This window comes from Salvelinus sp. IW2-2015, linkage group LG36 (genome assembly GCF_002910315.2).
Source record: "Salvelinus sp. IW2-2015 linkage group LG36, ASM291031v2, whole genome shotgun sequence".
Lineage (NCBI taxonomy): Eukaryota > Metazoa > Chordata > Actinopteri > Salmoniformes > Salmonidae > Salvelinus > Salvelinus sp. IW2-2015.
In genome coordinates, this window is record NC_036875.1 from 14,984,252 (window position 1) to 15,007,021 (window position 22,770).

Here is a 22,770-nt window from a genome sequence, read left to right on the forward strand (position 1 = left end):
TATATGGTAAACACAATTCCAGGAGCACATTGAGGCTGTTGATAAATTATTCACTAGCTGGGGATTAGGATATGCATCATGGTGTCAGAGTAGCATTATCCATTCAGACAGAAGACAATAACAAGCATGTCACTAGCTAAGGACATGCAACAGTCCATACATGTGTAGAGGATGCGATTGGTATAAGAAATACAGCTGTGTACTGGTTCATTATGTAACACTTGCTGCACGGAGATCTGATAAAAGTGCTGAAATGCACCTTTATTCTATTTTACCCCACTCTCTGTTATGAAAGGACAATTAGAGCAACATTTTACTAAAAAGTCCTCTAATGAAAACAGGAAAGGGTTAGAGATCAAAGCAACGCACCATGTTGTCAGGGAGATGCTTAACGATTCTATTTGATTTTCTGCTCCCCCTAGTGTAGCTTGCACCCAGCTCGAGACGGCTGCAGGGGAAGACTACTCCTCTGCTCTCTCCAACGAGGTCAACGCAGCCGCCACCACCACCTCGCCACCATCATTAACCAGTAGCAGCAGCACAGAGTCCAGTGTGCCCAGTGCCACAAAGCAGCAGGGATGCCCCTGCACTGAGCCCATCCCATGCCGCGCCCAGGCTTTCCCTTCAAGCTTACACCCATGTGACCCTATCACAGGCAGCCTCAGGAAGCCACTGCAGCAAAGGGGTCGGATGCTGAGAAGGAGCTGGAGCAGCATCACGCCGGGCTCCAGGAGCCTCGAAGCGCTGTTGGAGAAAACCAAAGCCACGCTGAGTGGGAGGAGTGCCCAGAGAGTCCAGTCACCCGACGACCCCTCCAAGCCACAGAGGAGATTTGCTTTTTCCAAGACACTTTCCAAGAGCTTGTCCTTGTCCCAGGGATCAGTATCGTCTGTTAGATCAGTTAGCTCTCAGTCCTCTGGCAGGAGGCTCTTCAGAGGCGCCTCTATCATGCTGCCAGCGTCATTGGATGCCAAGCAGCTCCAAGCCGTGCCACTACCCAGACTGGACAGAAGCACCTGGATGAGGTGCCATGGGCCCTTCACACACTGCTTCCCCAAGAGGAAGACCAACACTGATGATGATGATGATGACGATGACGATGAAGTCGGAGGTGGAGCAGGAGAAAGCCCCACCTCCCAGCCATTCTCTGGGGGTCAGAAGGGACAGTCACTCCCTACCAGCCCCAGTGTTGATGCAGAGAACACAGTCTCTTTGTACGCCTCTGGATCTGAACCCTCCRCTGTGGCTGAACAGCTCAACATGGCCAGTGGTGTGACTGTGAGTGGCATGAGCCTGGGAGCGAAGCTGAGCCGTGTGAACTTACTGAAGGGAAAGACCTACACCCTCCCCCAGGGGTTCTCAGATGCACAGAGAGATGCCCTGGATATGATGGGCCTGGTGCGCTCCGGTGTATGCCAGGGAGGTGGCCAGAGGTCAGAGGTCAGTGAGTCCGACCTGTGGAGGTTCAGTCAGCTGCTCTCCATGGAGGCCCTAGAGCTGGGCAGCGCCTGCAATCACATGGCCCTGGTGCAAGGCAGCCCCCAGGACACCCTGCTCACCCTGACTCACAGTTTCCACACGGTCTGTTGCTTAACACAGGCCTGCATGTCACTGGTGGAGTGCTTGAGCCCTGAGAGCCGGCAGCGAGAGGTGGTAGCCAAGGTGGACGAGGTCGTCATGAACTATGTGTGTCTGCTCCAGGCAGCTGAAACGGCTTTGGATAGTTCCCCCGATGACCAAAGTGTGAATGCATTGACACGTCACTCCACCACCATGTGTGCTATCGTCAACAGACTGAGTCACTCACTCACAACACTCTACAAGTAAACATAACACGGTTATGATTAGCGATTTCAAAGCCATACATAAGAGACATGGGTTTATTCGACCCAAACCAATGGGAACTGCTGTGACAAAACCTTGCCTTGTGTATATTTTGTTTGATATGTAAAGTCAAATAAACTCTATTAATCATGATGACACTTTTAAAAGTGGTTATATTCAGGCCTCTGAGAAGACGAATATGAACCTAAGGGTATATAAACTGATATTACTTGATAAGTATACTTTTACAAATTGATTATCACCTTTTGGGGTGTAATGTGTAGATGAACCACTATTAGGTCTGTATTTATTTGTATGAATTATTATGTTACACATGATACATATTATGTGACAAAGAGCTCTAGACAAATCACTGCGCAAGACAAGAAATTACATTATATGATACAGTCCATTATGACGTCGATATTTTTCATTTGCTGAATCCGACATTATGAACCTTTGCACATGTTCACTGAGTACTTTCCTCTTATTTTTGTCAGCACTACCATAACATATTAAAAGAAAAAAATGTTGCAACCTGAAGTTGATTATTGTCTCCTTTATTATTCTCATAACGATTGTTATACAAAGTAAAGGTCCATTTCAATTATCAATTAAAAAACATTGTTCTCTAAAGCCAAGTAATGTTCTTCTTACAGTGAGCGAGGGCTTTCTCCTGCTTTCTCTACAACCTATTTGTCACAAGAATTGCATAATTTATACCAAAAACTCTCCTGGACCATGTTTGGTTGTATTAAATAATGTTTGATTATTTACTGTTTTACCATTTACTCAGTCCAGGATGATGATCATGCATTTTGCATTAATGATGATGGACTGTCTAAGTTTGAGGGCCGGAGAGTGTGTCTGCATAATGTATAATCTGCAGAGTAACCTTGCTTGAAGGCACAGGCTGTATAGTTTATCGCCACAGCTACTAGCTAATGTCCCAGCTGTCCTGTGTTTCTCTGAACTGAGGTTTCACTTTTATTTACAGAAAAGAAGTGGCATGTATTTATGTATGCCAAGGAAAGCCAAGCTTCCCCCAAAAAAATTTGCAACAAAAAAATACACTAAATAATTGTTCTTTCATGTCTCTGTGTTTTCATAAATGTCCTTCAATTCGCAAGAGGCTGAATGTATCTCACCGGAGAAAGCATCCGAGCGAAGGAAACAGCGCCCCTCTATCTCAGTATGTGTTGCCCATCTATCTGATGCTGTCTGATCAAAAAGAGTGTGATCTTGTTGCTGCCCGTAGCATTGAATGCAAGGGAAGCCAGCGAGCATTTGGCCTCCCTTGTTAATAATGATAAAAAATAATAGCCAAACTGAGTGAGTTCAAATGTGAAGGGTCCTGGCGCACCCAAAAAAAAGTGTCAAAGGAAGCCAGATTGGATATGGCTACACACCTATCACATCACATCAGAAGCCAAACGTCATTGACAGAAAAATTGTTGCATCTCGATGTGTTGTTGTCCTCCGGTGGCTAGCTAACGATTTCCTAAATTAGCCATGGATAGAAATAGGGATTTGGACTTACATAATTCTCCATACTGGTCAATGATTACAACAGCGATTCTATACCAACCATAAATACATACATAGTGCTCCTGGCCTGAGAGGATGTAAGTTCAACATATAGCTAGATGTAGTAGGCTAATGTTAATTAACTGGCCTGGCTTTTCGTTGCCCATGAAAGGAAATTAGGCTAGCGAGCAAACATTTTACTGTTAGCCAGGTAGCCTAAAAGTGTGTACTGTACGACAGAGTCATAGACCATTTAAATCAAATCAAATCAAATTGTATTAGTCACATGCGCCGAATACAACAGGTGTAGATCTTACAGTGAAATGCTTACTTACGAGCCCCTAACCAACAATGCAGTTTAAAAAAATATGGATAAGAATAAGAAATAAAAGTAACAAGTAACTAAAGAGCAGCAGTAAAAAAACAATAGCGAGACTATATACAGGGGGGTACCGGTAGAGAGGCAATGTGCGGGGGTACAGGTTAGTTGAGGTAATATGTACATGTAGGTAGAGTTATTAAAGTGATTATGCATAGATGATAACAACAGAGAGTAGCAGTGGTGTAAAAGAGTGGGGGGGCGGCAATGCAAATAGTCTGGGTAGCCATTTGATTAGGTGTTCAGGAGTCTTATGGCTTGGGGGTAGAAGCTGTTTAGAAGCCTCTTGGACCTAGACTTGGCGCTCCGGTTCCGCTTGCCGTGCTGTAGCAGATAGAACAGTCTATGACTAGGGTGGCCTTCCTCTGACACCACCTGGTATAGAGGTCCTGAATGGCAGGAAGCTTGGCCCAAGTGATGTCCTGCGTCTATCTCCTCATTGTGGTTTTACAGAAGTGTTTAATACGTCTTATTTACACACTTTATTTGAATATTTATGAAATGCATATTGTTATATTTGGTAGCACTTATTTGTTTTTCCTTCGCCTCCAACCCCTTTCGATGCGTGGAACAGATGTGGGTGGGGCTAGGTCTACATAATCCAACCCAAAAAATGTGATGAAAGGTTATACTCTATGGCTGGATTTATGTATTTCTTTTTCCAATGCTACATTAATTTGACAGACCTATCTTGATTGACCCTCTTTCTACAAGGCCTAGTCTATGAGAGGCCTAATCGTATTTGAATTAATATTTTGTTAACGCGTAGGCTACAGAGATGCATTCAGGTAATGAACTCATTATTATGCATCATCATTAGTTGTCCTTGCAGTTGGAGAGCTCTGGAGGAACTGATGATAGTCTATTACTACTGAGATCTGAGACCTGTCAGGACTGAAGTATGATCAGCTTCTCCCAAATAAAAACCTTCAGTATGTTGTTGTTGACGTAGAGCTCAGTACATTTGTCTGGCAGTTGTCTAAAGACTTGCTGAGGAAGGAAGTCGAGGTTGTTGTGAGAGATGTCTAGGACCCTCAGATTAACCAGTTTCCGAAAGTAGTTGATATACTGTATATATTATCTTTTCCCTCCACAGCATATCTAAACGGTTACCTTTGAATTCTAACTTCTTCAGAGAAGGGCTTTCCAGCTCTGTGTTGGTGGAGGTAGAAATATTATTGTAGTTCATGAGTAATATCTTCAGATTGGTCAAATTGTTGGTGAAATTCAGCATATGAGTCAAACCCTCAGACTCAAAGTAATGGTTGTTGTGGCTTATGTCTCACATAACTAAACTTCTCAGTTCCTGAAACGCTGAGGAATAGAAAAGGTCTAGACAGTTAGATGAGAAGTCAAGATACTTCAAGTTAGTGAGATAAGTGAACTCGGAACCATTTAGACTTCGGCTCATCGAATTTCCATAGAGATTTAGGCATCTAATGTTAGCAAGGTTCAAGAATCTGGAGTGAAGGAAGAATATGTTATTTCTGCTGATATCCAGTTTTTTCCAAACTGGCTGCACAGTTATTAACGAATTAATTCAGTGTCCCAGCCTCCTTGTCCTACTATTTGCAGCTGCATGCATACTCATCATATCTAAAACAATGAATCTCTCTCACTTCTCCTTTGTGGTAGTGCTCAGCATCTGACATTGGGGAGCCATTTAAGGCTTCTCCTCCAGAAAAATCAACAGAATTACCACTTTGAGAAGGGGATGATTTGTTATTGTCTAATAAATTGATTATTTGGAAGCTTTTGAGCTCCATTAGTGTGCTGAGGTTGRTAATTTTGATGAAGTTGGTGCCCAAGTCAATGACTTTGAGGTTCTTTAGAGGAATCAGTGGCCTGATGTCTGCATGGGTCAGTTGTTGGAAGACAAAGCTCCTGAGGGTGAATACTTTCAGGGATTTCAGGAAGGAGAATGTGTGATTCGGGTTCAGAGTAGCTGGGTACATCTGCAACTCGCAGTTAAAAGACAGGTCCACTTATTTGAGGTTGGTTAGAGCTCGTGGGAAGTTAGCATTTGCTATCTATCTAGCTAAAACGTTGGTTGAGAGATCAAGTACTCGCAACTCTGTACAGTTCTGAAACCATGCCATAAGTACAGTCGTGGCCAAAAGTTTTGAAAATGAAACAAATATTAATTTCCACAAAGTTTGCTGCATCAGTGTCTTTAGATATTTTTGTCAGATGTTACTATGGAATACTGTAGTATAATTATAAGCATTTCATAAGTGTCAAAGGCTTTTATTGACAATTACATCAAGTTGATGCAAAGAGTCAATATTTCCAGTGTTGACCCTTCTTTTTCAAGACCTCTGCAATCCGCCCTAGCATGCTGTCAATTAACTTCTGGGCCACATCCTGACTGATGGCAACCCATTCTTGCATAATCAATGCTTGGAGTTTGTCAGAATTTGTGGGTTTTTGTTTGTCAACCTGCCTCTTGAGGATTGAAGTTGTCAATGGGATTAAGGTCTGGGGAGTTTCCTGGCTATGGACCCAAAATATTGATGTTTTGTTCCCAGAGCCACTTAGTTATCACTTTTGCCTTATGGCAAGGTGCTCCATCATGCTGGAAAAGGCTTTGTTCGTCACCAAACTGTTCCTGGATGGTTGGAAGAAGTTGCTCTCGGAGGATGTGTTGGTACCATTCTTTATTCATGGCTGTGTTCTTAGGCAAAATTTTGAGTGAGCTCAATCCCTTGGCTGAGAAGCAACCCCACATATGAATGGTCTCAGGATTCTTTACTGTTGGCATGACACAGGACTGATGGTAGCGCTCACCTTGTCTTCTCCAGACAAGCTTTTTTCCGGATGCCCCAAACAATCGGAAAGGGGATTCATCAGAGAAAATGACTTTACCCCAGTCCTCGGCAGTCCAATCCCTGTACCTTTTGCAGAATATCAGTCTGTCCCTGATGTTTTTCCTGGAGAGAAGTGGCTTCTTTGCTGCCCTTCTTGACACCAGGCCATCCTCCAAAAGTCTTTGCCTCACTGTGCGTGCAGATGTACTCACACCTGCCTGCTGCCATTCCTGAGCAAGCTCTGTACTGGTGGTGCCCCGATCCCGCAGCTGAATCAACTTTGGGAGACGGTCCTGGCACTTGCTGGACTTTCTTGGGCGCCCTGAAGCCTTCTTCACAACAAATGAACCGCTCTCCTTGAAGTTCTTGAGGATCCGATAAATGGTTGATTTAGGTGCAATCTTTGCCTGTGAAGCCCTTTTTGTGCAAAGCAATGATGTCGGCAAGTGTTTCCTTGCAGGTAACCATGGTTGATAGAGGAAGAACAATGATTCCAAGCACCACCCTCCTTTTGAAGCTTCCAGTTTGTTATTCGAACTCAATCAGCATGACAGAGTGATCTCCAGCCGTGTCCTCATCAACACTCACACCTGTGTTAATGAGAGAATCACTGACATGATGTCAGCTGGTCCTTTTGTGGCAGGGCTGAAAGGCAGTGGAAATGTTTTTGGGGGATTCAGTTCATTTGCATGGCAAAGAGGGACTTTGCAATTAATTGCATTTCATCTGATCAATCTTCATAACATTCTGGAGTATATGCAAATTGCCATCATACAATCTGAGGCAGCAGACTTTGTGAAAATTTATATTTGTGTCATTCTCAAAACTTTTGGCCACGACTGTACATATGTGAGGGAGTTACTACTGCAAACATGGTATCCTCAGTTTGGTCAACGTTTTAAAAGCATTTTAATGAATCTGAAGTTGTGAATCGTCAGGGCATGGAACACAAGGAAATGGTGCATTGTAACAGCGTGGGCAGTTTCCACTTATATCAAGAATCTCAAATTGGGTAAAATTATTAAAATCTTGTTAGTATAGAGATACAACTCTCTGAGACTTGTTGGTAATTTTGGGGGAATGTAGGGTAGGTTATTTGACTTGAGGGATAGCAAAGTAATGTTACCAAGCTGTAGAAATGCACCCTCCTTAATTTGATAGGAAACATTACATGGGTTACGACAGTAACATTTTGGACCCAAATAAAGAATCTGTACATTAGTGATGTCAGAGAGGTTATTTTTCAGAATGGTATATATTGGATTCACCTCTAGACTGAGCAGAATGAGGTTCGGAGGGAGACCCTTTGGGATGCTGGAGAGCTGATTCCCATCCAGATACATAGCCTTCAGATTCCTCAGGTCTTTGAAGGTGTTGTTCTTGATGGTCACATTCTCCGTGCACATGTGGTTCTTGTGGCCGATCTTGCAGTGCATGTCGATCTCCATGATATTCTCCAGGCCCTTTAAGGAAGTGGAGTTGATGTAAGGGATGTGGTTGATGGTGAGGATTAGATTGGTGGTGTTTTGGGAAAAGTCCTTTTGGACCTCCAGGAGTCCTCTCTCTGTGCAGTCCACATTGACCCTGCCCCCGTTGCTGGCCAGGAGTTTTTGGGTACCAGCCTCCAGCTGCCAGCACGAAGAAGCACCACAGGCCCAGCAGCATCACCACACACACCTGGAGGGATATACACTCTGTCCTCTGACAGGGGAAATAAGGACAGTGTCATTACTAGAGGGGTAATGATAATGAGTTTTATTGCCTCTAAAACCAAAGGACACAACAAGTCTCAGATTAAAATTCACTGCTCAATAAAATATAAAAGTATAGGAACCAATCACTTCTATTTGCTGGGATTCAAATAAATTGTACATGACAGTGGCACACCCTCAACTAAGCAATTGTAGATGTTGGTTACCATATTAAAAGGTTATGAGGGCATTTCCCCCCCCCAAAATATTCTGATTCTATTGACCTTTCCTATGTTGTTCTACATAGACATAAAACTTACAGATCTATGCTTAAATATTTCCTTTTATTGTGAACTTTGTATTAATGTTTTCGGATATCACCAGTTTCGTCTTTTTTTTTATCAATATTTTGTTTCTCTCCATCCACCAGAAACACAATAGATGTACATACTCAAGTACTTTATATTCATGAAATGTACAGTGCCTTGCAAAAGTATTCATTCCCCTTGGCATTTTTCCTATTTTGTTGCATTACAACCTGTAGTTTAAATAGATTTTTATTTGGATTCCATGTACTGAACATACACAAAATAGTAAAAAATAAATAACTGAAAAGTGGTGCAGGCATATGTATTCACCCCCTTTGCTATGAAGCCCCTAAATAAGATCTGGTGCAACCAATTACCTTCAGAAGTCACATAATTAGTTAAATAAAGTCCACCTGTGTGCAATGTAAGTGTCACATGATCTCAGTATATATACACCTGTTCTGAAAGGCCCCAGAGTCTGCAACACTGCTAAGCAAGGGGCACCACCAAGTAAGCGACACCATGAAGACCAAGGAGCTCTCCAAACAGGTTAGGGACAAAGTTGTGGAGAAGTACAGATATATCAGAACCTTAGAAAATCCCACGAAGCATGGACTGGGAAACTGGTCTGAATTTAAGGAATGATGGATGGCACTAAATACAGGGAAATTCTTGAGGGAAACCTGTTTCAGTCTTCCAGAGATTTGAGGCTGAGATGGAGGTTCACCTTCCAGCAGGACAATGACCCTAAGAATACTGCTAAAGCAACCCTAGTGGTTTAAGTGGAATGGCCTAGTCAAAGGCCAGACCTCAATACAATTGAGAATCTGTGGTATGACTTAAAGATTGCTGTACACCAGCGGAACCCATCCAACTTGGGTGGGGAATTGTTAGATTACTTGTTAGATATTACTGCGCTGTCGGAACTAGAAGCACAAGCATTTCGCTACACTCGTATTAACATCTGCTAACCATGTGTATGTGACCAATACAATTTGATTTGAGCTTGCACTGCGTCTTTGCTGATGAATGCAATGATCTCTGGCCAGTCAATTGGTTAAATTACATTGTTTTGTCTATTAATCGCTTCTAATATATCTGAAAATGATGCAATAACCATACATTTTACCAACTGTTTGTTTATAATGAGGGACATCCCACGTTAAACCTGGACACATAAATAGTAGGAATTTGCACTGGTTTCAGCCATGATGGCATGAGAGAGAAATTAAACATCTGCACATCGCCTGCAGGTGCGAGCGTGTGTGTTTCACTGGGCATCAAATTGGGAAAGCCTCAAGGGAGAGAGGACAGTGAATTATTAACAAAGAGGCGCATATATTGGCCAAAATATAACATCTTATTTTATTTGTATTTTTTTGTGTTGTGGAGAAAAGTGATGCGGGGAATCCGTTAAACAGTAATTCAACTTTGTCCGGCCTAAATAAACTAAAGTAAAAAATAAAAAAGTAACACAATAAAATATCAATAATGAGGCTATATACAGGGGGTACCGGTACCGAGTCAATGTGCGGGGCTACACGTTAGTCAAGGTCATTTGTACATGTAGGTAGGGGTAATGTGACTATACGTAGATAATAAACAGCAAGTTGCAGCAGTGTAAAAACAAAGGGGGTGGGGGGGTGTAAATGCAAATAGTCCGGGTGGCCAATTGATGAGTTGTTCAGCAGTCTTATGGCTTGGTGGTAGAAGCTGTTAAGGAGCCTTTTGGATCTAGACTTGGCGCTCCAGTACCGCTTGCCGTGCGGTAGCAGAGTGGGTGACTTGAGTCTTTGACAATTTTTTGGGTCTTCCTCTGAAACCGCCTAGTATATAGGTCTTGGATGGAAGGAAGCATGGCCACAGTGATGTACTGGRCTGTACTCACTACCTTCTGTAGCGCCTTATGGTCGGATGCCAAGCTGTTGCCATACCAGGCGGTGATGCAACCGGTCAGGATGCTCTCGATGGTGCAGCTGTACAACTTTTTGAGGATCTGGGGTCCCATGCCAAATATTTTCTGTCTCCTGATGGGGATAAGGCGTTGTCGTGCCCTCTTCACGGCTTTCTTGGCGCGTTTGGACCATGATAGTTTGTTGGTGATGTGGACACCAAGGAACTTGAAACTCTCGAGCCGCTCGACTACAACCTCTTCGATGTGAATGGGGGCGTGTTCGGCATTCCTTTTCCTGTAGTCCACAATCATCTCCTTTGTCTTGCTCACGTTGGTGGAGAGGTGGTTGTCCGGGCACCAAACTGCCAGGTCCCTGACCTCCTCCCTATAGGCTCTCTCATCGTTGTCGGTGATTAGGCCTGCCACCGTTGTGTCGTCAGCAAACTTAATGATGTTGTTGGAGTCGTGCTTGGCCACACAGGGAGTACAGGAGGGGACTGAGGGCCCTGAGGGGCCCCCGTGTTGAGGATCAGCGTGGAAGATGAGTTGTTGCCCACTCTTACCACCTGGGGGTGGCCCGTCAGGAAGTTCAGGATCCAGTTGCAGAGGGAGGTGTTTAGTCCAGGGGTGCTTAGCTTAGTGATGATCTTTGTGGGCACTATGTTGTTGAATGCTTAGCTGTAGTCAATGAACAGCATTCTCACATAGGTGTTCCTTTTGTCCAGGTGGGAAAGGGCAGTGTGGAATGCGATTAAGATTGCATCATCTGTGGAACTGTTGGGGCCGTATGCAAATTGGAATTGGTCTAGGGTTTCCAGGATGATGGTGATGATGTGAGCCATGACCAGCCTTTGAAAGCACTTCATGGCTACCGACGTGAGTGCAATGGGGCGGTAGTCATTTAGGCAGGTTACCTTCGCTTTCTTGGGCACAGCGACTACGATGGTCTGCTTGAAACATGTAGGTATTACAGACTCGGTCAGGGAGAGGTTAAAAATGTCAGTGAAGACACTTGCCAGTTGTACACGTCCTGGTAATTCGTCTGGCCCGTGGCCTTGGGAATGTTGACCTGTTTAAAGATCTTGCTTATATCGGCTATCCAGAGCGTGATCACACAGTCGTCCGGAACAGCTGGTGCTCTCATGTATGGTTCAGTGTTGCTTGCCTAGAAGTGAGCAKAAATGGCATTTAGTCCATCTGGATTGGCTCACGTCACTGGGCAGCTCGTGGCTGGATTTCCCTTTGCAAGCCCTGCCACATCCGACGAGCGTCAGAGCCGGTGTTGTAGGATTCAATCTTAGTCCTGTATTGACGCTCTACCTATAGATTTTGCGGTGACATAATGTCCCCATGAGTGACAGAACACTGACCAACCCCTACACTCCAAATGTTAAGCTTGCTGCCCCAACACCACAGAAAGCACTGAGCTAGGCTGAAACAAATGCATTTTGGAGCTGCCTTACTCAAGAAAGCAAAAAAGAGACCATATTTGCATGCAGCTTTATTATTATTATTATTTTTACATTGATTTTAAACGGATATGTGACACGTATTAATGCCAAAATAACATGCTAAACAGGTGGGGCTCAAAACAGGTGGGGCTCTACCCCGCTCTAAAACAGWATAAAAAGAAATGCCTTCAGAAAGAGGGAAGCAAATCAGGTGAGAACTTATAATAACCCAAATAATATGTGCCACTGCACCCAGAGTACACCTGGTTGGGGGAACCAATCAGCTTGCTGAACACATTTGACTCACTAGCTGCAAGGGGAATTTGAGTTGCTCTTCACTTGTGATTGAGGAGAGAAGAGTTGAGTCATTACATACGGAAACAAAGCGATGCATAAAAACATCCTAATAATAGACAGGCATTTGCAGTTTCATTAAACTTCCTTTTTTTGCCTGCTGGAAGCTAGATACGGACAACGACCAGGCACTACTTATTTGATAAGATTTTCAAAGCTCACAAGGGATCAACAGTAAATAATATGGTAAGTTTGATTTATTTCAATTTTAGCATTGAAGATGGTTAGGATGTACTTTCTCAAGTGGCAATTTTTTTCAATTAAAGTGATATGATTATCTGATTTTGCTCACAATGTTATGTGCCTTCATTTAAATTGACTACCACCAATTGACACTTTGGATTTAGATACACCAAATTGTTAATTTGGCAGAAATGCACATGTTTATATGGCCTTAAATCTGCAGATTTAATCTGCAGCCATGTCCTAAGCCTACAACATTGTCTCCCACTACCGCAAGTGAACATTTGCACAAGATCTCCTTGAAGGGGAGAATCGTCTGCAACCAGCCACTCTCACAAGATGGAACTCTCAACTGATGATTAGAACATTTTTCAACACGGATGTAGAACAGCTTGGCACACTGCCTGGCACCAAGCTTTCCATGCACATGAAGTATGTCCTCACTGGTGCTGTGGACATTCTAACCCCGTTAGATATTTGTACCTTTATTTAACTAGGCAAGTCGGTTAAGAACAAATTCTTATTTTACAATGACGGCCTACCCCGGCCAAACCCTCCCTTAACCTGGATGACCCCGGGCCAATTGTGCGCCGCCCTATGGGACTCCTGATCACAGCCAATTGTGATAAAGGCCGGGATTCAACCAGGGTCTGTAGTGGTGCCTCTAGCACTGAGATGCAGTGCCTTAGACCACTGCGCCACTACTTAAAAAGGTTGCCACAGATTGTGTGCAAGGATCACCGTCACACTCAGCTACATCCTTCCATGCATCAGAGGAATGCCTAAACATCTAGTCCACTGGTTCTCAATCCTGGTCCTGGGGACCCAAAGGGGTGACACATTTTTGTTTTGACCTAGCACTACACAGCTGATTCAAATGATCAACTCATCAAAAGGCTTTGATGATTTGAACCAGCTGTGTAATGCTAGGACAAAAAACAAAAATGTGCACCCCTTTAGGTCCCCAGGACCAGGATTGAGAACCACTGACTAACCAACTGCTCCACAATGGAAATATTGTCAAAGACCTGAAACAAGCAGTTGACAAGCGCCTGACTGTTTATGAGCAGAAGAAACCATACCAGATTGCCTTAGTCTTAGATACACACTTTAACTGGCATTGTGCAATGCCACTGAGAAGCATACCTTTACTTCAGACATAAAGAGTCTTACCACAAAGTTCACCAGCACTACACAAGATGTCCCACACGGTGAGCCACCACCTCCAGCGAAGAAAAGTCGATTGGACACGCTGTTTGGTTTCATGGAACAACCAAGCACGGCAGCATGTACTCCAAATCTCATCACCCCATATCTTCCACCAACTACTGATCCTCTGAAATTCTAGAATACACAAAGTCAAACATACCCAACACTGAGCAGAATTGCTGTTGAGTACCTACATATCCCAGCATCCTCTGCAGCTGTGGAGTTGCTTTTCAGCATTATACATTTGAAAAGGGGTGACACAAACAATAGATAGACACAAACAATAGATAGATATCTCTAAATCCCTAAAACATGTCACTACACCTCTACACATCACCAGTGGGACAAGCCAATTTGCTAGCCCCCAGTAGTTTCTACAATGCATTCACATATATCTGTTGCAATAGAAAGAACTTACAATAGAATGACCCTATTGCAATAGAGTGGCCATAAAATGTGTGAGTGTAGGTCTACTCCACACAAATGGTTAAAGTCAATAAGTAAGTAATCATTATATTTCCATACTCACACGTTTGTACTGTTTGCTTACAGGATGCTACCACCTGCTGGTTACAGTTGGCTCCCTTGTTCCTATGTCACTTCCTGGTACCTACCTCATGTCATTGGATGTCACGGCAGTTTCCATGTGACGTTACGGTCAATACTACCAATACCACGGATGACATCATCTTTAATTGTGAGGAGCGTCGACTGAAAAAGGTACCTGTTGGCATCACCAGGAATGTGACCGTGCTGGACCTATCAGAAAACAACATCAGAAATGTATCTCTTGATGCATTTTCTAATCTGGAGAACCTGACCCTTCTCAATCTCAACTCTGTCAACAAAAAAGGTGACACACACATCGCTGAAGGTGCCTTCAAAAATCTGACAAACCTGCAGGACCTAAGGCTTAATGGCAATGGCCTCATCAAAATTCCTCAAAATCTCCCACTCATTCTGGATAAACTCATGCTGGACAATAACAAGATCAATTTCTCGAATATGAGCAACCTTGTCGGTATACAACATGTGAAAGAGCTGTACTTATCCAAAAATTGCTATTACTGGAATCCCTGTGAAACTGACTTTACTATTGGAAATGGCACCTTCTCAGTATTGACTAACTTGAAGGTTTTGATGTTGGCCTATAATAATTTAACTCATGTTCCAAAAGGACTGCCAAGCTCTATACAAGAATTACACCTCGATTCGAACAAGATACAGCAAATTGCTGAGGATGATTTCCTTGGACTAACCCATCTAACAATCCTGGAATTACAGGGAAACTGTCCACGATGCTCCAATGCTCCATATCCTTGTGTTCCCTGTCCTAATGATTCTCTGGATATTCATCCTCATGCATTTCATGGTCTTACACAGTTACAGACACTGCACCTAGCAGGCAACTCACTTCGTTTCATCAATAACTCCTGGTTTGAGAGCTTGAACAATCTTACACATCTGTTCCTGTCTTATAATTACTTAACAAATACTATCACCAATGGAACCTTTTTTAGCTATCTACCAAAGCTAGAAAAGATTGATTTGTCATTTAATTATGATTTGCTTGCCTACCCTGAAACCCTACAGCTTTCAAAAAACTTTTCACAATTGGTGTCTCTTACAACATTACATATAATGGGTTTTGTTTTCAGGGAAATTCATTTAGAAACACTCAGACCGCTTTATGAACTCAAGCATCTTTCAGTGTTGAACATCGGAACTAACTTTATTGTTCGATCTGATTCCCACATATTCAACAAATTCTCAAACTCAAGTCTCAAAGTCATATATCTTGCGGAAAACAGGCTTTATCCAATTTCAGTGAATGAGTCCCCAGGTTGTGGCACAGGCAGCAACTTAAAGTCGGTGTTGTACACGTCGCCACTGACTGGATATTATTCCAATTCAAGGGACTTTTCTTATGGAATAAATCACAACCTTGTGAAGCCAGAATGCTTTATCTCTGGTCGAGTGCTGGTCCTTAGTTCAAATAATCTATTTTTCATTTCTCCAAAGCAATTTGAGGGCTATGGTGACATTGCATGTCTAAACTTATCAAGAAATGGATTTTCAGCAGCATTGAACGGGACAGAGTTCACCTCATTACCAGACCTAACATATCTCGACCTGTCCTTTAACAAGATTGACCTGGCCTATGACAAYGCCTTCAAGGAATTAAAGAAACTCGAAATATTAGACCTAAGCTACAACAGCCACTATTTTGAAGTGTCTGGTGTGACACATAATTTACATTTTTTGAAAAATCTACCGACTTTGAAAGTATTGAATATGTCACACAATAACATTTTTACATTAACCACTAAGCAGATGACAAGCACATCTTTAAAAGAACTTCAATTTCAACACAATTTGTTGGCTACATTATGGAAAGAGGGGGATGACTCATACAACAGCCTTTTTAAAAAGCTGACGAATTTGACCTATCTGGATATTTCATTTAACAGCATTGAGAAGATCCCATCAAAAGTCTATGAAAACATACCATATACCCTTCAAAAACTATGTATTAGTCATAATTCACTCGGCCATTTTGATTGGGATAAACTGGCAGGTTTTCAACAACTGAATTTCCTGGATCTAAGCTACAATTCTTTATTTCATGTGTCAGCAAATCTCTCAAACTTCACAGACACACTTCAAATTCTTGACTTAAGCCACAATCAGATTTTTCATCTCTCTCTGGGATTTCTTAGGGGTGCTCAAAGCCTTCAGATACTTGACCTCAGCTACAACCAACTGACTATCATCAACGAGACCACCTTCCTATCGGGCCCTGAAAACTACATGAAAACCTTGTCCTTGCAAGGTAATCCATTCCAGTGTACCTGTGATTTACTAGAGTTCATCCTGTGGATAGAAGAGAACAAAAACGTGGAGATCCCCAAACTGGCCAGTGAGGTGACCTGCAACATGCCAGCCAAAATGAGAGGCCAACCAATGATACTGTTTGACATTAAAGAATGCATCAAGGACAACATAGCCTTCCTGATTTACTCCCTCTCCACTTCCTTGATCATGTTCACTGTGGTCATCACTATGGCAGCCCATGTGTTTTATTGGGATGCCTCCTATATTCTATACTATCTGAGGGCAAAGCTGAAGGGCTACCATTCGTTGAGGTCAACAACAACAGACAATCTCTATGATGCCTTTGTTACCTACGACACCAGAGACCCGTTGGTGTCAGACTGGGTACTGAACCAACTGCGGGTGCAGCTGGAAGAGAGGGGGGAGAGACACCTGCCTCTCTGTCTGGAGGAACGAGACTGGGCCCCTGGGGTCCCCCTGATAGACAACCTCTTCCAGAGCATTCGACAGAGCCGCAAGACTGTCTTTGTGCTGACCAAGGCTTACATCAGGACTGGGAACTTCAGGATGGCTGTGTACCTGGCCCACCAGAGGTTGCTGGATGAGAACATAGATGTGATTGTGTTGGTTCTCCTGGAACCCGTGCTGCAGCACTCTCACTTCCTCCTTCTGCGGCGGCGTCTGTGTGGGAGGAGTGTTCTAGAGTGGCCCCAGACTGCAGCCGCTGAGACCTGGTTCTGGCAGCACCTAAGGAACGCTGTCAGGTTAGACAACCAGGTGATGTACAACACGATCTACTCCAGGTACTTCACCAGCAAGTAGAGCACAGTCCAGACCAGAGACTCAAGAGGAAAGAGTCTTTCTCACCCAAATAGACTGAGCAGTTACACACACAAACTGCGATACCTTTTACAAGCTCTGACTCTGACTATATCAGTTTTTCTAACTATGCAGTGAATAATATGGATGATACTGTATATCTGAAATCAACAATATGTATATTAATGTGCTATTCATTGTTCTAACACTATGGCCACCAGTAACTGTGCATTATAGTTGTGGTTCAGTTTTTCAGTCTTATGCTGTCTATGGGTAGTAGATAGTTATATTCCTATTTGTTTTTGTCAATACATTCAAACTGCATGCCATTTGTAAGTAGATATCTGATTTTAAAAAGGATGACTTGGTGCAGTCAGTCTATGGGAATCCGTCTTTATATGACAACAGGAAGTGAACTAGTCTTAAGTTCCTGTTTCTTTAGGCTCAGATGAGGATGTGAATCTGAAGCCATGGTGCTAGCCTGTCAGTGGCACTTCTTTCTTTATTTCTTTTTACTTAGAAAACTATAGGCTACAGTGATTAAACTGAACCGGTATTGTTACAACACACTATTTTATTATATTAATCAAAACATTGTTTAGGGAATTTCTTGTAAATGTGGACGATACATTGAACTACAGAGTCACAGCATCAAGGTCCCTTGTGATAATTGAAAATGCATTATCTAAATGTAATCAATGACATAGGGATCTGTAGCATATTACAGTTGCATAGCCTCCAGACAAGTAGGCTTATGTTTCTAACGCAAACCAATAAACGCCAGTGTTACCACCTGGTGTAATACAATGTAAATCCACAGGATGTCATCATTGAGACAATCAGGAAGAGTTACTTATGCGGTGACAGTGGACTGTTTTGTGTTGGCAGCGCAATGCTCTAATATCAAATCAGATAAAATTCAAGGTCTAATACGTTAAACGAATAAAACCATAACTATTATGTATGCTCTCTCGCTTGTAAATATTGATGTAATATTCCAACCAAGATTAACTCAAGAGTGAAGGAACGTGACGTCATGTTCAACATTTGCATATTGCGGACTATAATAGACCTTGCTTGATTTACTCGCCTTCACTTGTTCTCTGCGCAATCAGGATTGAGACACATCAGTAGCCAGTACAACTCCGGTGAGTGCACAAACACATTATCTGTTGTCATAAGCTCTGCATAGACGGTTTTTCTAAACGACTTTACAGCACTACAATACGTTGGTTAAACTAGGCTACAAATGGTCGAGTCGCAGCAAAAAGGTGTAAAACCTAATGCATTAGAGGATACTCACTTAAAATGTATATGTTGAAAGCCCTATTCAATGGCATGTAATTGTATTTTGTATACATTTTAAATGGCTAACCCAGTCTCAGGCGAGATGCTGAACCGACTCTGAGTGTATCACATCCGGCGGTGATTGGGAGTCCCATAGGGCGGCGCACAATTGGCCCAGCGTCGTATGGGTTTGGCCGGGGAAGGCCGTCATTGTAATTACAAAATGTTCATAACTGACTTGCCAAGTTAAATTAAATGTAGTTGGAACTTAGGCTTATGTCGATTTTTGTAGCGTTCATGGACTGTAGCCTTGGTTAATGTTGCAGAAAATATTATTTTGGTGTTTTGCCAATATGACAAAGCAAAGTTCCAAATGTTTGTCTTAAAGGTCGACGCCACTTGCTTCATATTGTCTTTTGAGATTCTGCGAAGTAGGGCGGTGGTTCTTCCGCCTGCCTGCAGACGGCTTGCACAGAATGTCAGTTACTTTCTCTAGTCATGGCGCTGATAACGAGCACGTGCTCGTGGAGTAAACGCCCTAATGAAATTTGCCTTGTTTTTATATAAAAGCAATAATGGATTTGTTGTAATTGTCGGATGCATGTCCTGACAATTCATCGCCCATGTGCTGTAGATCAATGAGAAAGAAACTGTCTGCCTTAGGAGGTTGTTTAGATTATATGGGCAATATAAGAGTAGCATTTGAGGGAAGCAATGCAAAAAAAACATTTAAAGGCCTGGTATCATATTTCCAAATGTATCTAATATCTAGAGTAACTTATCTTGCTGCCTATTCATTCAAATTGAAAACAAATTGTTTCATATATTTTACCAGATCCTCTGCAAACATGTCTGACAAGCCAGATCTCGCTGAAGTCTCTAACTTCGACAAGACCAAGTTGAAGAAGACCGAGACGCAAGAGAAAAACCCCTTGCCCACCAAAGAAAGTAAGATTGGTGCTAGGTTTATTCTACTTAATAGCACATCACTTGTAGAATTGGTGTTTACCTTACTAACAAAATGACCAGTTAAACACTTCAGCGTACAAACGGACACTAAAACAAATGTTCCCTTCATTGCAGCCATCGAACAGGAGAAGAAAGCAACAGCATGAAGCCCAAGCCTCTGCTATGCACTGTACATTCCACAAGCATTGTATTTTCACMTCTTAGCTGTGTAACCCAAAACCTAAGTTGCATTGTGATTGGACAAAAGCAATGACTGTACAGCCCCTCCCTAGAACTTATTTTTTTGTTTTTTTATTTTTTTTACATAGTCTGAAAACAACTACTGACTGGCACTCTTTGACTAGGAGGATGTGTTGCGTGTCTCTACTCACTTCCAGCACTGTCACCTGTCCCTGCTGTGTCCCCTGCTTCCAGCCACTTGTGGTTGTGAAGGGAAGAGCATGGGTGTGATATATCTGCCCAACCCGGGGACCCACAATTCTGACGTGTAATTCAGCTTCTGGCAACCTGAAATGCTTTCAAATAAAGCAGTGTTTTGTTTTTCTTGTTCAAATTGTTTTGTATAAATTCAATTCCTGGAATGCAGAAGTTTGTTTTGATATGCAAATAAAGATATAACTCTTTCTTTGGGTGAACGGTTATTTTCATACATTTTGAATATGCTTAAACTAGTTTCAGTGATCACCTTGCCTCTTGTAAATGTATTTTGTGCATCTGTAAAGTAAAACTCTGCACATTAGGCAAGGTTGTATATACCAACTTATTTGGTATATATTTTGGCGTCCTGGAATCTGCATCAAAAGCCTGAGCAATCGCAACCGCCAGAATCCAAGCAACGTTTTACTGAGCTGCTGTGGACTTTAGAGCACTACTAAGTGGATGAGCAGACATTGCCTCTGTCTACAGCCTGTGCTGGCACAGTGCACCCGCCAACTGACCTAGAAAAACACCTGTGGCAATATTTACTGCTGACGGCTTAACGGTCTACCTGCCCGAGCAAAACGATGCACCCGTTGGCGTTGGTCTGGGCTGGTGTACTCCATCCTTTACTGTTGGGCTGGAATTAACTTTTGTCGTTGTACTGGGTCTTTGAGGGACAGGTCCCTGTATGAATACTAACTAGTCCCTTGGGAGTTATCAGCRTTTATTATTCTCGCTATTGAGATTACCACATGTTTGCCACCAATTGCTTGGATACTAAGATACAGGGGTTACTGGTTATTTAAATCATCCACAATCCTAATTATTTTAAGTTTTATGGTCTGGATTGCTGTTACTGATTTGTCTCCATGACATTCATTCCATTGAACGGGTCTTGAGCTGCAACCTGGTGTCCCCATTCCTCCAGGACACAATGACCTCATGTATCAGATCAATGAGGTCAAATCACATTTAATATAGGGTACTTTCTGATATTACTCCCCATGGGGGATTAAATGTACTGTACAAAAGTGTAAAAATGCACAGCAAACTGTAGACCCATATCTGCATTTATGACTTCTGACATCAACTCAGGCAGATTACAAGCTGTTGTAATGTCCTTTATTAAGACACTAACCTCAAGCTCTTATCTCATTAAACCACCCCCACCATGACTCAGGCCAGACGTGCACGTCCTGCTCTGACCCAGGCGTATGGTGGAGTCCATATCCTCTTTGGATAAGTCAGGAGCATCCTGAGCCCCACCCCCCCACAGCGCTATGGCACAGCATAATACATCACAGTAAAACCCAACACAGATTGGCCCAGCCTAGGGAAACTATAGCCTCTAGCCCAGCCCATCTTAGTCAACTTCAGTCCAGTGTAGAGTCCATCCCAGATCAGCCTGGTACAGCCCTGCACAGGACATCTTCCTCTCAGCTGCACCAGGCCATTGTTCACTCAGTCCATAATAGCAGGAACCCCCTCTCCCCGCTGTGATGCAGCTATTTCAGAGCAGAGAGCCAGCTGACGTAGACACATTGAAAGACTCCCCCTCCGCTGTCATAGCGTCCTCCTACTCAACTAAAAAAGAAACGTTCTCACTGTCAACTGCATTTATTTTCAGCAAACTTAACGTGTAAATATTTGTATGACCATAAGATTCAACAACTGAACAAACAGAACAAGTTCCACAGTCATGTGACTAACAGAAAGGGAATAATGTGTCCCTGAACAAAGGGGGGGTCAAAATCAAAAGTAACAATCAGTATCTGGTGTGGCCACCAGCTGCATTAAGTACTGCAGTGCATCTCATGGAGCTGCCACCAGATTTGCCAGTTCTTGCTGTGAGATGTTATCCACTCTTCCACCTAGGCACCTGCAAGTTCCCGGACATTTCTGTGGGGAATGCTCAATGGGATTGAGATCCGGGCTCTTTGCTGTCCATGGCAGAACACTGACATTCCTCTCTTGCAGGAAATCACACACAGAATGAGCAGTATGGCTGGGGGCATTGTCATGCTGGAGGGTCATGTCAGGATGAGCCTGCAGGAAGGTACCACATGAGGGAGGAGAATGTCTTCCCTGTAACGCACAGTGTTAGATTACCTACAATGACAACAAGCTCAGTCCGATGATGCTGTGACATACCGCCCCAGACATTGACGGACCCTCCACCTCCAAATCGATCCCGTTCCAGAGTACAGGCCTCGGTGTAGCGCTCATTCCTTCGACAATAAACACGAATCCAACCATCACTCCTGTGAGACAAAACCGTGACTCGTCAGTGAAGAGCACTTTTTGCCAGTCCTGTCTGGTCCAGCGATGGTGGGTTTGTGCCATAGGTGATGTTGTTGCCGGTGATGTCTGGTGAGAACCTGCCTTACAACAGGCCTACAAGCCCTCAGTCCAGCCTCTCTAGCCTATTGCGGACAGTCTGAGCACTGATGGAGGGATTGTGCATTCCTGGTGTAACTTGGGCAGATGTTGTTGCCATCCTGTACCTGTCCCGCAGGTGTGATGTTCGGTGTACCGATCCTGTGCAGGTGTTGTTACACGTGGTCTGCCACTGCGAGGACGATCAGCTGTCCGTTCTGTCTCCCTGTAGCGCTGTCTTAGGCGTCTCACAGTACGGACATGGCAATTTTATTGCCCTGGCCACATTGCAGTCCTCATGCCTCCTTGCAGCATGCATAAGGCACGTTCATGCAGATGAGCGAGGGCCCTGGGCATTTTCTCTTGTGTTTTTTAGAGTCAGTAGAAAGGCCTCTTTAGTGTCCTAGTTTTCATAACTGTGACCTTAATCTGCCTAC

The 22,770-nt window shown here is 43.2% G+C and overlaps 2 protein-coding genes and 2 pseudogenes across 4 annotated transcripts in view; 2 read left to right on the forward strand and 2 right to left on the reverse strand.

The window, feature by feature from the left end:
• LOC111959492 (FERM and PDZ domain-containing protein 4-like) overlaps window positions 1-2,367 on the forward strand; it is a 54,092-nt gene extending 51,725 nt beyond the window's left edge. For 2 of the 3 annotated variants that reach the window (XM_023981104.2, XM_023981105.3), the window contains exon 17: window positions 423-509. In XM_023981104.2, coding sequence (XP_023836872.1) covers window positions 423-427 — 5 coding nt within the window. In that variant the 3' untranslated portion in view covers window positions 428-509. Of the gene's footprint in view, window positions 1-422 lie in introns of all 3 variants that reach the window. The other variant, XM_070437652.1, reaches the window with a different exon arrangement.
• LOC111959227 (toll-like receptor 7) lies at window positions 2,359-5,895 on the reverse strand (annotated as a pseudogene).
• A 121-nt stretch (window positions 5,896-6,016) lies between these two features.
• On the reverse strand, window positions 6,017-14,197 carry LOC139023788 (toll-like receptor 7; annotated as a pseudogene).
• Window positions 12,237-18,088, forward strand: LOC111959493 (toll-like receptor 8). Its single transcript, XM_023981108.3, has 2 exons — window positions 12,237-12,421; window positions 14,180-18,088. The coding sequence occupies exons 1-2, from the start codon at window positions 12,419-12,421 to the stop codon at window positions 17,282-17,284; spliced, it is 3,108 nt and encodes a 1,035-aa protein (XP_023836876.1). The 5' UTR covers window positions 12,237-12,418; the 3' UTR covers window positions 17,285-18,088.
• The last annotated feature ends 4,682 nt before the right edge of the window (window positions 18,089-22,770 follow it).